At 41.6% G+C, this 14,923-nt stretch overlaps 1 protein-coding gene across 3 annotated transcripts in view; it reads right to left on the bottom strand.

The window, feature by feature from the left end:
- The window catches only part of LOC117265410 (threonine--tRNA ligase 1, cytoplasmic), a 42,011-nt gene that overhangs the window by 5,527 nt on the left and 21,561 nt on the right, over positions 1-14,923 (bottom strand). For 2 of the 3 annotated variants that reach the window (XM_033639883.2, XM_033639882.2), the window contains exon 11: positions 8,710-8,848. Coding sequence is in view for 1 of the 3 variants with exons in the window: in XM_033639884.2 (XP_033495775.2) it covers positions 1,181-1,343; positions 1,449-1,618; positions 3,666-3,764; positions 3,869-4,015; positions 5,749-5,827; positions 5,920-5,984; positions 6,558-6,666; positions 7,573-7,697; positions 8,471-8,585; positions 8,673-8,848; positions 10,856-10,939 (1,332 nt within the window). In the remaining 2 variants the exon portion in view is untranslated. Of the gene's footprint in view, positions 1-1,180; positions 1,344-1,448; positions 1,619-3,665; positions 3,765-3,868; positions 4,016-5,748; positions 5,828-5,919; positions 5,985-6,557; positions 6,667-7,572; positions 7,698-8,470; positions 8,586-8,672; positions 8,849-10,855; positions 11,038-14,923 lie in introns of those variants that run through there. The other variant, XM_033639884.2, reaches the window with a different exon arrangement.

Below are 14,923 nucleotides of genomic sequence, written 5' to 3'. Positions count from 1 at the left end.
AAAATAAAGACACATGGCACACTACAGGATATTATTGAGATTATCGTGCCAGAGGGGGTATGAATGCAACCCCTAACGTGCTCTCAGAGGGACGTGGAGGGAAACAAAATGGAGAGTGACATGGTGCGACAATTTGCTGTTAATTTTAACAATGCTTTGCAGTGAGAATAAAACAAATCTGGATGAGAAAATGGTTTGGAGATACTGTCAAAACAGGAGGTCTGTTCTTCAGCGAGAACTGGAGGTGAGATTTTTACTGGCTCAGGAGCTAAAATGTTTGCAGTCACTTGGCAACACCATCACAGGTCTCTCGAATTGGCTATTTTTAAAATACTGACGTAGCCACAATCCTAGTCATCCAGATTGATGTTTGGCAGCCCCGAGGAGTCTGTGAGCAGTTGGGGAAGTTGAAGACAGGATCTGTAAACCTCTCACATTAACGAATATTCTGGGCTGAACATCGGCACTGACCAAGTTCCCAGACCAGTTTTTTTGAATGAGTGAATCGCTCATCGGGTGGTTACTGCTAATATTGGGACGGTGTTGTCACAGAAGCATAGCACCCACTTTCCGGTTCGCCCCTGGTTAACATCCTTAGCTCTGTCAGCACTGTTCCTGTTGTTTAGCGCTGTTTGTTAGCACCGTTAGCTGCCAGCCATGTTGAGAACCTTGTCACATCAACTCATATGCTCTGAATTTCTCATGGAGCTCCTTTAAGACAGGGAACTTCCGACCAGGGTGGATATGTTTACTGCGAAGCCTCCAGGGATTGAATTAGTATTTCAGAAGCTTAACACAGTGATGAGGATCCTGTGACTATGATCTCAGTGAATGAACAAGATGCCAGCTGAAGATCTGGAGAGCGCAATCAGTATCATGGGAACGTTCCAGGGGCACTATGTATGGGATCAGGATTACATTGACTGTGCAGCCACAGAGATGCACATATGGAGGTGTAATGTTTGAACAGGACAAAGGCCTTCATTCATCCAGGCCGAGGCCTCATGGAATGTCTCCGGAGTTATTTGTACAGCCCATCTAATCACTGTAATATGGTTCCACGTGTGTCCCATTCACAGTTTCTTAGCCTTCTTACAGCACCTTAAAAAGCATGCATTGACGTAGAGAAGAAGATTCTGCAACAAAACAATATATGTATGTTAGTGTGTGTTATGTGTACCTGCTCAGGTGCGCAGAAGATGTGAGCATCGTCCTGGCAGAACCTTCGGACACGAGTCAGACCTCCCAGGGTTCCAGAGAGCTCATTACGATGGAGCGCTCCAAAGTCAGCCCATCGCAGGGGAAGCTCCCTCCACGAGCGAACACGCTGCTCAAACATGAGACTAAACACAAGAGAGGGAAGTGAGACACTGCTAGTCTCTATAAAGACACAAGTGTAGGAGCGTGTGTGTGTGTGTGTGTGTGTGTGTGTGTGTGTGTGTGTTCACCAGTGAGCAGGACAGTTCATGGGTTTGAGAGCGTAGGTCTGAGAGCTCTCTGATGTCACAGTGAACATGTTCTCGCTGTAGTGCTCCCAGTGGCCCGAGCGCTCCCATAATGCAGTGCTGTACAGAGTTGGGGTCACGACCTCATTGAATCCTCGCCTTCGGTATTCGGCCTACAAGACAGAGGCAGGAAGGAAGGATGTGTGTGACAATGAGTGTCAGTATTGGGGCAGACTGTTACAAGAATGCAATAATTCAAGGCTAACAAGAGCAATATCCTGACGGCTGATATGAACATGAACATCCCAGGGACACAGTCAACTGGACACAACCAACACAGCTTAATTTATTGGTATGTTAACGTGTGCATGTGAGATATTATGATTTTTTACTCACTGAAGTAAACATGCTGAACTCACTGTTTGCAAAATCAAATTAAGACATGTGGGGTACTTTTGTTTTAGTTGCACAAGCTGTGCTGAATTGGATTATAAAATTTCTGCAAACAGCAACCTCTGAGGCTGAAAATGAAGTCAACCTGGAAATACTGGAAACTGCAGTTCCTAAAAGGGCCACTTGAGGCTGGCTCCAGAAGTGAGTCAGTCCCCATTAGTCTGAGTGGGCGGAAGTTTGCTGCAGAGATCAGCCTCTCATTGGGCGGAACGAGCCACCCGCTGAAGTCCCGCCCTACCACCTCCGGTTGTGTAGCAGTTTTCAACCGTTTTCAACACGTCCTTTACTAACTTTTGCGGTGTTTGATCTTGTGGGGATGTAGCCATTTTTCTGCCATGGTTCGCGTCCTGTAGGTGATATTTTTGTGGGCGTGTTACACCAAAACCTTTTCCCCCCCGGCAATATTTTGGCAAGCGCACCGTTGCTGTGGCACCGCCCAGAACGATTGTGATTGGTTGAAAGAAGTACAAGCAGCCGGGGCGTTTTTTTCTCCAATCTCACAGTGAGAGTCGGCCCAGCCAGACCTTTCTTTTCTTGAGAAAGGTCTGGTGAGCGAGACTAGTCCCCATAGACCCCAGGTTAAAATGCCAGACTTTTTTACAGTAGGAACAAACATGTTTACAGCATGGTGCAAAATATGGTTTTGGCCTCTATGGCTAATTTCCCCACTCGTGACAACTGTACAAGAGGATCTTTATATAACTCACCTGTTTAAATGTTTGTTAAGGCTTAAAGTTATACATGATTAAGGGCATGGCCGCTTTGAGTGACAGGCTGTCTGCGAGGCTTAACCACAGTCTATAGCCTCATTTCCATTGTCAAAAGTTGTGACTGATACCAGCAGAACCATTTAATTTTGTCCCTTTTTGTCTTACGATTAATCTGTTTAAATGTTATTAAGGCTTAAAGTTATGCATAAATAAGGGCGTGGCAGCTTTGAGTGACAGGTGGGTGCTGTCAATTGATAAGTCCCTATAATTGTGTTGGTTAGGAAACGTAACCATGGCATAACCCCAGATTCATAGAGTACAGGCATAGCTATCACTATTTCAGTGTGTTTTCAGTTCATGAAAGTTAACTGTAACATTTTTGTTTCCTAAAAAAATCTTGTTTAGTGTTTGGTTGTATTTAATGACCCTCTAAGGAGTCGGTTGTTCCGTTTTTCAGGAAAGTTTAATTCATTTTAATGGTTTTAACCCTGTTTTTCAATAGCAAAAATTAGGTTTAACATTGTCTCAGTTAACCATAGCTGTAAATGATCCAACAGAGCTAGCAGCTAGCATTATGTCATGTCCATCCTCTCTTTTGAATATGATCACTGCTGGCTCCAAAAATCCAAGATGAGGGTCGTCCAAAATACCAAACTTAGGGCTATAAAACGGGAGTCCACAACCCAAAAGGTAACGTCATAGTGGCTACATCCATTCTTTTGTTTTATAGTCTAAGGCTGATCTACAGCATGTAAGCAGTAATATGATTTGAATATTTCTATAAACCTGAAGATCCACTGATATTAAGAATATATGAAGAGTAGAGTTACAGAGCAATCAGCTGGTATATCTCGTATTTATTTGTTGAAAAAACGAAAATTTGAAACCGCAAATATGCTTTGTCTTTTTCTGATGTAATTCTGCTCTTATATTTCTCTTATAAAATTCTATTATATAAAACTTCAACTGTGCCTATTATATAAAAGTTAAGTCTACAGTCGGATAATTGCAGGTCGTTTCCACATAGTCAGTGACTGTGCACAGAGTGTATGTTCACCTTAATGAAGTCAGTGAGGGTGTTGTAGATGTAGGCTCCCTTTGGCAGGAAGAAGCAGCTGCCTGGACTCACATCATTAAAGAAGAACAGCTCCTGGTCCTGTGCAAAAACATGATCACATTTATGACCAGGAAATACTTCAACTGCTTTTTTTTATTTAATATTATTTTATGCTCATCTCCAATTTTAGATTTCATCTCTACCGTCCCGATGCGTCTGTGGTCCCTCCTCCTCGCCTCCTCCTGCTCCCTCTCCCACTCCTCCTTGTCCTTCTCTCCTGGAAAGGCCACACCTAAAAGACGCATCAAACCTGAGGACTCTGTCTGATTGGCCAGGGTCACCGGCGACAGCTGGGATGTCACAGAAGAGGAGAGGTTGGGGAGAAGAGGAGGAGAGAAAATAATGAGTGAACAAAGAGGAGTCAAAAGAGAAAGAGAGAGTGAGGGTCAGCTGGAAGAGGGAGGGTGAGCTGATGAGAGTGACAGCACGTCTGATGGATGGCAGTGTGTTTGTTAGGGCCGAGAACAGGAAACTGGCCTCTGACAAACACAACATCCTGCTGCTGATATTTCCAGCCCGGCTAACATGGAATCCCAGTCTGCCCACTGAAAGCCCAGCATGGAAACTACTCCCTCTGCCTGCATCATTAAAGTCAAGGAAAATTCCATTTAACCCAGCATGTGTCCCACAGGACAGAAAGTGTCAAATGGGTCCAAATAAAACATTTTACAGATTAGATGACATTAACCTGCCACCTTTGATCATCATGTATTAAACAAAATATTAATGGTATTGTTGGGATCTCTTTTTTTGTTATTGTTATCATAGAGTTTGGTCGATTTCCAGTTTTGGATAAAAAGTTCATGTGTTTTTGGGAGGACAAGCCAGAGTTAGTCTCTTAAAAGGATACTTTGCCAATTTCGAACCAGGTTTGTGTCACCACGGTGTCGGAAGTATGCGTAAATGAACTGTGTTAAGGCGCTCCACCTGCCAGCAGCGCAGAGAACTCCTTGCCCATGCCATTAGTCAAAATCAGCTGGATGATGTGAAACACGGCATTTCCAGCTGATTCTGGCTGTTGGATGGGTAGGGAGATGCAGGAGCTGGAGACACAGAGGGCGCCTTAACACTGCTCAAACTATCTTTACCACGGTGACACAAACTTGGGTGAAAATAGGCAAAGTATCTCTTTAAGAAAACTAAAACTGCAACAACAGTTTGGATTTTAACCTGCCACAAGTGCCTTTTGGAGCTACAGGATTGTCAGACCTGTCAGACCTCTGTCTCTACTCATTCCTGCCTCATGCATTGAAAGTGCCACAATGGACGAGGAAAAGGCTGATTCATTAAGTTGAAATGAGGAATTATCTCTATGATACCTTCTCATTTCATTACCAAAACCAAAATGAGGTGGCAGCTGACTGGAGATCGCCAGGAAGCTGAAAGTTTTTGGTAAATGACCATCGCCAATAACAACGTCCTTGCTGTTGGCTATATTGTTTGTCATCATTGCCGGTAAATATCACAATATAAAGCATGTGCTCTCTGTTTAAAAAGCACAGAGGTAGGAAGATAGCAAGTACTCACTGAGTGAGTAAGTATGTGGCTACATCTCCAATTTGATCTTGAGTGCACAGCTGATATTTACATAGTTTGTTTACATGAAGTAACAGAGGTCCATATTTAATGGACTCCGTGTGGACAGAGAGCAACCTTAACGTAGTGCAACGCAATAGACGAGCGTTTGCTGCTGGGACACAGTTCTGCTGATTCAAGTGCGACACCTACTGGTAAAATTTAATACAACGGTCCAGTCTGGTGTTTGTCCTGACCAGTCTGAAATTTTTAACACCAGCCCAATCCCTATATTATTATTATTATTATTATTACAGCAGCAAAAAAATGACAGATATGTTGGGTTTGGCTTTTAAAGGACCAGACATGAGATGACTGGATAAAATGGCTAATGTACAAGGTTTTCGGGACAGTTGTGTAACAAAAAATCTAAGGAAACAAAAGGAGAGAACAGTCAGAGTACATAAAACCATAAAGTTACATGCAGAAGACACACACACACACACACCTGGAGTGTCTTGAAGACCTTGAGGAGGCCAGTGTGTGGGAGGAGGGGGCCGTTGCAGACAGCTAGGCTATCTCCACACCTGACTCACAAAGAAAGCATGAAACAGGTTAAATGTTGCGGTGAGAGTTCAAAAGACACTGCAGGTAAGTCCACAGGTGTGTGTGTTAATACCTGTATACTGTGACGGTGGGGCCGTCCATCTGCTCCTCAACAAGCTGCAGTCTCAGCTTACTGTTCTATAAAAAGTACGACCCATAAAACACACAAAAAGTTCATATCTATCACCATTTAGTGTGGACAGCAGGACAATAGGAAGGGGCCTGACCTCAGTAAGTACACACGGGGACAGTAGAAAATATCAGCACACCATAAACAGGAGCCACTCCTACACAGTGAGTAATGTCATTGCTATTCACGTGTTATCGAAAGCAACATGTACAAACACTCAGTTACACAAGCTGCGACAGGTACAGGGTGATTCAGCATGGCAGAATGGTGACAATAACATTCAGCACCAGAGCACACAGTGTTTGTTTTCTCATTGCCATACTCTATTATTCTGTTACTTCTGAGTTGCACTGTGAGTCACAAAGAGTGCTGTGCCCGTGTGGAAAGATTCACAAACACTACATGAAGATTTATATGCTAAAGGGCATATAACTGAAGGGAAAACACAATTATAATGAATAATATTAATAACAACAGCAGTCTATTCAGTTATGCCAGATCAAAGAGCGTGGTATAGGCCTTAGTTACAATGACAAGTCAAACTGTCTGCTGTAAAAATGGAAGACATTGGTATATCTGACCCGGAAGAGCTCTCGGACCTCTTCTGTATTCAGCTCCAGTCTGGACAGAGGAAGTTTGAGGGCTGCAGCCTGTTTACATTTCTCCTCCACATCACTCAGAGACAAGACACTGTGTGTGGAGAGGACAGATTCAAGTAAAACACTGAAAGCAGGAAAATCTGCAGCAGTTAAACACTGCGAACCTAGGCAAAACAGCTAGGCACCTGGCTATTTTGCTATGACGTAAAGTCACAGATCTGTATCTTAAAATCTGCGTAACAACGGACAGGCCAAGGGCACTTGTGGATTGGTCACAGAGAAAACACGGATCCATGTCAGCATGAGACCCTCAGAAAGAGAAGAAATCACCAGCTTATCCAGGAGCTTTGCCTGGATGATGGTCAGTTAAAAGCTTATTTTAGGATGAGTGGGGACAGTTTGACAATCTGCTGTCGTTGCCAGGCCTAATTACAGTAGTTGAGGCTACAATTTGTTCACACATGTCTTGCAGCTTCCCTAGGGTGACGATGAAAGTGAGCTAATATTAGCTTAAAACAAACCATGTGCTCTCACACTTGTTGTCATCGCCACTACAGAACAGCCCTTCTCAATTTATCTGTTTAGACAAAATGGAAAAAAACGGCTAAGGACTTCAGGAGCTTTTCCTCCAAAAACTTGAGGCACACAGTGAGGATAAACGTGAGGTACTCTGCAACGTAAAAGCAGTGAGCAAAACGCTTCACTCTTGTCAGAAACTATTCCAAAAACAAGGCAGTTAAAATGTGCTCTGTATGATCGTGGGGCCTACGGCAGGAGAGGGAGGCAAATATTAATGAAATAATCTATTGCTTTATGTGTAGGTCAGTACTGTTTTAAGCACTCTACAAGCACATTTGGCCCAAACAATGCCAGATGATATTTTGGCAGATTCTGCAGAATACATTGTTGTTCCTAAAAACCAGACACACTGGATCACGTTTCCAGAACAGACTGCACCAGACGTCCTGTATCAGAGACTGTTACATGAATCTCTCACCTGTTGTTGTCCAGCAGATGGTCGCAGTAGAGCCCGAGCTCTGACGCTCCTTCTCTGCACACCTCGGCACCAAATACCTTCTCCAACACTCCGCCCAGGATGCACGCTCCTGTCCTCCAGGCTGCCTAAGACAGGGAAGGTGGTACAGAGTAAATCAGGGTTCACACACATTTTTATAGACAAAATTTCAAAACTTTTTCATGACTTTTCGAGGACACATAAAAAAATTTGAGACCATTCACAGTGTATAAAATGAATAGAAATGTATAGTGCACTTTAATCCAAATGTTAATTAATGTGTGAAAATTAATCAGCCACCTTTTCCAATCTCTAATAGTTTGTTTTGTTCATCGTCACTTCAAATACTTCAAACCACGGGCACAGTCATACCAGCACTTACTATGTATCAGTCTGGCACTGACTTTCAAGCATAAGGGAAAACAGTCATGTTTTGAACAGTCCTCTGACTAACCTGGAAACATCTAAATAACAGCTAGTGAAATTCTCTGAACACTAAGGACGTGTGCTTCAGTTCCTCCTGAATTCTTTCCTTTGGCCTCGGAAACACAGAACCATCATTTGAAGTACTTGTTCCAGCAACATTTCAAGCACGATTAACAATATCTGGGTTTTAGACCTGGCTATCTTATGTGACTTTCACTGTCTGTTTCTAAGTTTATTTGTAATGTCTTCGTGGCATTTCTTTTTTCCTTTACCGACTTATGATTCATTCTACCAGTATGTCCTTCTGTAACCTCAGGATGTTTTCCACTGAAGTAAAGGAGGAGTGACTGGGAGAAGAAAAAATTAACATAAATGTTTTGCTTTTAAGATCCACCACAAAGGTAATGCAACCAAGCTAGAACACAACAGCATTGTTTAAAACAAGTGTGATTACCAGTCTTCCTTCAACTGTGTCAAACCCCAGCAGTTGTAGTTCACAGTCTGCCTCTAGAGGCCGCCCAAGCTCCCACAACTCCCCGTTCACTTTACTGACCAGCACTCCTTTCACCCTGCAAGGAGAGACGCAATAACCCCATTATATAACATAAATAAGAACAAACACATAAAGAGAACATGCATCTATAGAATGTATTTACCGAGAACTCTGAGCGACAAATAGAGGTGTGGTGACGCCAGCTGTTCCCTTCACTGTCCGGCCATCAGCCAGTCGGATACTAAGGCGAGCTTCTGTAGCTTCAGCTCTCTTCTTATGGCCTTGTTTTTCTCTGAGGGACTCAAAGATTTGCAGTCGCTCAGATGAAGCTGGGCACACCTGCAGATGGAAAAGAAAGATGTAGATCAGGATTAAAGATAAGATGATGACAGACAAGTGCAATACAACAGCACTACACATACTATCGCCTTTAAAGTAGCCATGATGTTAAATAAACACCTCTCTAAACCCAAACCAAACAAAATGACCTTCAAGACAGTTGGGTTTACTGATGAGCTGTTGATTTAGACTACATTTGTTTTAATTAGGTGTACCCAATAAACTGATAGCAGTGTATATTGATACACCTATATCAATATTATCTTGAAATAATGTGATACAGATTCAGTGTTGTCTTTTCCTCAGCTTAATGACTGCACTATGGTGAGGTGATACCTCATCCCTAAGTGAATTTAGTGAATGGAAAAAATAATAAATTAAATGCCTTTAAAACACATTATCTTGAGGATTGTCATCTCACTGACTCTTAGTTTACACCAAACTGTATATCAAATACTGACAGCCATAACCAAAATTATGACTTTGGAAGTATTCAGTGAAAAAAATGTGACAACTTCACTTCTTCTTTTGTGAGGAACCACATGGGAACCAAATGAGAGAGAGCAGGGAAAAGAAGTGGAGGGTTTGGTAGGGACCATGCCACTCATACAGAACAATGTACTGTATATATACTGCAACCTGGGTATTTCCAAGAACCAGAGGTGGAAGAAGTATTCAGAACTTTTACTTAACGGATACTTCACCTACAAAATGTATATTGTATGCCGAATTAATATTAATAAGGAATGTTGCCTTAAAATGATTTGTGAAAAAAAAAACCTCTGCGTTTCTTGCATGCCTCCACGGAATACATGTCTTTACATTTAACAGCAAAACTATGTCAAAACATCAATTTACAAATTTTCACAAAACTCATGCAGTATAATCAAAGTCTCATTTATTCAGTTGTATGCTCAATGCTTCCCAAACACATACCTTTTGCTAGATAGTGAAACTCATCTGTGCTTTTCAAAAATGTGTTTCAAAAAGATTTTTTTTTTTTTTTTTACCAAAAATGTATGTGTTTTAGAAGTACTGAGCACACGACTGGATAAATGAGATGTACGTTATGCTGCATGGGTTGCATGAGTGTGAGAATTTGTAAACGGATGTTTTAAAATAGTTTTGCTGTTGTTAAACGTGGTCCCCAATCAGTTAATAAATCAATGTATTTGCTATTTTCTGTAGAGGCATGTGAGAAAAACATCTTCACGGATTCAAGGTAACACGGTATGCACATGTGCCGTGGGTGGACTAATAGACATACAAATGTTCACTGGGGAGGTAAAGTATTGTTTTAGGTACACTATAAAAATACTACTGATACAACTAAAGGTCCTGCTTTCAAAATTGTACTTAAGTAAAAGCAAATAAGTATTGGCATCAAAATACACTTGCAGTGCCCACAGTAAAATTGTTATTGCGCAGAATGGCCAATTTCTAAATAATTTATATGATATTACTGTATGATAAGTGGTGCAATACTATGTTTATCACTTTAATACTGCAGCTAGTAAAGATGAAGCTAATTACCTCACAATTTCAGGGTACCTAAGCCTAGAATAACAGATATTTTGTTGATTATATTTTTGTGTTACTCTAAACCTACAAAAGTAACTAGTAGGTAATGTTATTAAATAAATGTAATGGAGTAAGAAATAGTACAATATTTGTCTCCGAAGTGTTGTGGAGTGTAAGTATAGGGTAGCATAAAATGGAAATACTAAAGTAAAGTACAAGCACCTCAAAACTGTACTTAGAGTACAGTACTTCAGTAAATGTACTTAGTTACATTTCACCACTGCCAAAAACCAAGAGCCAGACCATATCCTGTATAATTGCAATAAAACTAGAGCTAAAAAAGGTTTAACTGGACAGGTAGTTTGGTTATCAAAGCACAAAACACCTTCACACACTTGTAAAACAACAAACAGCCACCTCCGACTATCAACACACTGTACTGTTAGCTAACGTTAGCCGTACTGCAGTACTGACAAGCTCGCGCACCTTGCTGTACCTCCTGTGCGCGCGAAGCGTCGCACGAGCTGCCGACCGGCAGACAACGAGCCGAAACAGCTGTGTCACCGCCATCCTGAACACACCTGCCTATACACACCCGCTCATCTCCCAAATACCCCACATTACGGTCACCCTTCCCTGCGAGCAGCCATAACACCGGAAGCACAGTTTAGGACAGCAGCGGTGACGCCGAAGACGTAACCCTATGACGCTACTACGCAGCTGCGTCCACGCGCCTGGGCTGTCCACACCGCACCAGAGGGCGCATCCACACAAGAGCTGCACATACGGGACATTTGCAGTTGTTAGAGGGGCTGATAGCTCGGTGTTAACACCTACAGCCATGCAAAGTCAGATTCAGGATTAAAATACGCAGAGATTTTAAAGAAACAGTTCGTACTCTGGGAGCTGGCGACAGGTGACGCATGGCAAAAGCGCGCCCATCATCACAGGGCATCACCTAAGCTGGAGTCCAGTGATCTACTGGTGTGCAACCCCAAAGTATTTTAAACACAGAGACTTCACGTTAGAGCATCACGACAGGCAACAGGGCTGAGCAGCAGGGTGGATGTGCTCCATGATGGAGCTGCGCATTAGAGCCATCTGCTGTCAACTATAGCTGCATTTAAAGCCCCCGAAGCATTAGTCTTTTAGATCAGCAAGTAAATGAGGAAAATCTGACTTAATGCAATTAATATTTTACCCTCATGGAAACCATCTTCACTGCAGCCACTGTTCAAATATTGGAGACTTTAAAGTATATCACGGGAGACCAATTAAAACAAAGACGCAGTGTATAAAGTCAAATGTTAACATCTGCTTTGATCACTGAATATTATATGTAACAAGTAATAATTGTAAAACTCACTGCTACTACAAAGTTAACAACTAATTAATAGTTAGTTTGGACCACAGGCGTGAGTATATTTTGTTTTGACCATTTTAAGAAGGATATGTCCACAGTGGTACATGGTGGAGATGTAGGTGTCTCAGTTAAGAGCTGGAGTACCACTGAACAGCCACTTGGGGGAGCTACAGCACTATCAAAAAAAATATGGCCCATCTACATGGTAAAGAAGTGCATCTATTATCAATATTAAAGTACATTTAAGTATGTAATTGTTTTAAAAATGCGCATTCAGCTACGTTTTTATCTCACCTATCACTATCTGGACACACCTAGACCATTTCGCTGTGGCTGGACCTAATAACTGATAAACTTTGATGTGTGACCACCTTTAGTATTTGCTATTATTTCATTATCTCTATGAAATATAGTGGATAGCACACAAGTAAATATGCAGACATTTGGTGTATAAAGAAGCTACTAACTTGTCAGATAGCTGGCTAAAAAGGAAAGCTGGTAGTTTTGCCGAATGGTATCAGAGTTTAACATTAAGGACATAATATAATATAATAGTGGCATTTCTCTTTGAATGTCAGGTGTAGCTGAAAAGATGCTGGCACAAAATGAGTGCATTAACTTCATTCATCCGTAGGTTATATTAATTAAGTAAATTAAAAGGTTATTATTTACTACTAAGTGTTCAATAAGTGTCATTCCGTTGATGTTGTGACTGAGGTTATGGCTGGGTCATCAAACAGTCTCTATGTCGCGATGTATTGTAAGTGAACTCTGCAAATGCGCCCCATGAACTGCAGTGGTCAATACCTCTGTGTAAAGTGGACGAAAGTTATTGAATCGCATTTCTGAAATGTACTTCTTCCAAACAACAGTGTGCATCGTAGTGTGCAAATGTGCAGGAACAATTAAAACAAAAATAACAAAAAAAAAAACAAAACAAGAAATAGTCTTCTCGAGGAGGTTATGAGAGAAAAGGTTGAGTTTTTAGCAAGAGGGAAAAAAAAGTCAGAAAACAGCAAATCAACTCCCTGGTTGAATTAAATCAGTGCACCGACTGCTTACAGTCAAAGGTGTGACCAATCAAAATGCCGCATACATTAAATATGTGAAGAAAATGGATGCAAGTCACTTCATCAAAACACTAAAAATGGATTCTGCAGTATGTTTGTGTAAAAAAAAAAGGATTTAAAAACAGATGTATTCACCTCTTTAAGTATGCATATATTACTTGTGACAATAGAATGAGTGCATGTTCATCACACCAGAAAGGACTGGACACTCAAAGACCGGTGATATAGCATCATTGATGAAAACAGCAGTAAGAGCAATTCAACTTGTCAAATATACACAGACCATCAGCTTTGTCACATCTTCAGTCAGTTTTCAAACTCAGTTTGTCAAAGAGGAAACAGAAGAAGGGGTTATTTACAGGGACAACTGAAATGTTGAACTTGGTAGGTGCTTAGGAAGATAATTATTTATAACAATATAGCTTTCTCTCTGTGCAAATCCACACACCAAACTGATCTGCGTTGATACTTAGCTGTTTCAGTGATCAGATAGAAGACACAGTTTACAGACGTGGTAACAGACTTGTATAACATTCAGTAAAACATCAGAACTCTGATGATGTGCTAACACTGTAGTGACAAATACGCTCTCTGTGGTTACATTTCTACAATGTATCTAACGTTACGTGCTTGCAGGTGCTCAGTGTATCTTGATGAGCTGTAAATGAGCACAGGAGACAGCACACACTCCATGATCGGACAAACATAGGACACATGAGGCTTTGGGCAGCAACACCTGACGTGCACCTCTCACTGTGTGGGGAAACTACATCAGTGTAGACCAGAGGGAAGTGATTCCTGCACAAGATGAAGGATCACTGCCATTGTGCCAACTTTTCTGATTTACTCTCAGAAGTGTTGAGAGGTGCACAAGTGTTTCTGGACGAAGCCACGTGAGCACAAGGTAAGCAGAGGGGGCAAAAGCATGAAATTAGCAAAGAAACAAAACAGAGGAAGGGGCCCAAACAACTGGAGTATTCAAATAAACCATTTTCAAAACAATCCTAATTAGCTCAAATGTTTTTTTTCCGCCCCCCTGATACCATCTGTGGGCGCTGCTGCAAACGGGAAATTGCCAATTCTGTCTAGTAGAAAAATACAGCGCAAAAAAACATAAAGGGCATTAAATGTTAATGCAATGTGAAGATGGCAGCAGCTGTGTAAATATATGAAAACAATTCCTCTGAAAACAGGCAGAAGAAAAAAAAAAAATCAGCTGAACAGCGCAAATAACTTACAACAGCGCAATTCAAGTGGTAAATAGTGACCAAATAAAATACCTCCCCCCCAAGTTGAATTGAAACTCTGGATTTTATTCAAGTCAGTACATGTTGGAGTCTAGCAAGTGTGGTTCAAAACTGAAATACCTCCCCGCTGCCTGCCATCCACTACCGAGCATCTTCATGACTCAGTCTAACTTGAAGCGCGCACAGGCAGACATATGTGTTGGGAATAAAAAAAAAGACATAAATATCTTCGCCCTCCTCTTCTGCGTGGTGGTTTCAAAAGGAGGACAGAAAGGGTGCGACAGACACTGCAGAGAAATTCTTCTGGTGCTAAAGCTTATCCAAGGCCTCAATCACAGTAAAGACGGGATTGCGAGAGTGACGATCATTGTCCTCGTTAACAGAAACAAGAGCTTGAAGAGAAAAAAAGGCTGTATCATCTCAGTTTTTTATATTTACAAGCTTAGAAATATACAGTGGGAGAGGGGGAAGGGTGGAAAAAAAAGAGTGAGTAAGGGAAGAGTATTATATACAGTAGGTACTCTGGAGAAAGGGAAGAGTGTTAACCTTCGCTGCAGCACGAAGTCTCATCACTTCAAATGAGAGATACCATGTTAGGACACACAGCACACACCCATGCACTCATGGAAGAAGAGAACGCTTTGGAACTTTTTTATCGAACATTTTTAAAGGAATAATTTGACATTTTGGGAAATACGGTTACTGGCTTTCTAGATGAGAGTGAGACAACATGTCTGTCTTTAAAATATGAAGCTAGGGACAGGAGACTGTTTAGCTTAGCTTAGCATAAAGACTGGAAACTAGGGCAGACTGCCAGCCTGGTTCTGTCTGGAGGTAACAAAATCTGCATGATTTTTGTGGCTGGGAGCACAAC

This window comes from Epinephelus lanceolatus, chromosome 10 (genome assembly GCF_041903045.1).
Source record: "Epinephelus lanceolatus isolate andai-2023 chromosome 10, ASM4190304v1, whole genome shotgun sequence".
NCBI classification, from domain to species: Eukaryota; Metazoa; Chordata; class Actinopteri; order Perciformes; family Serranidae; genus Epinephelus; species Epinephelus lanceolatus.
Note: the sequence above shows the minus strand (reverse complement) of the source record. Positions and strands in the feature narration are given on the sequence as shown.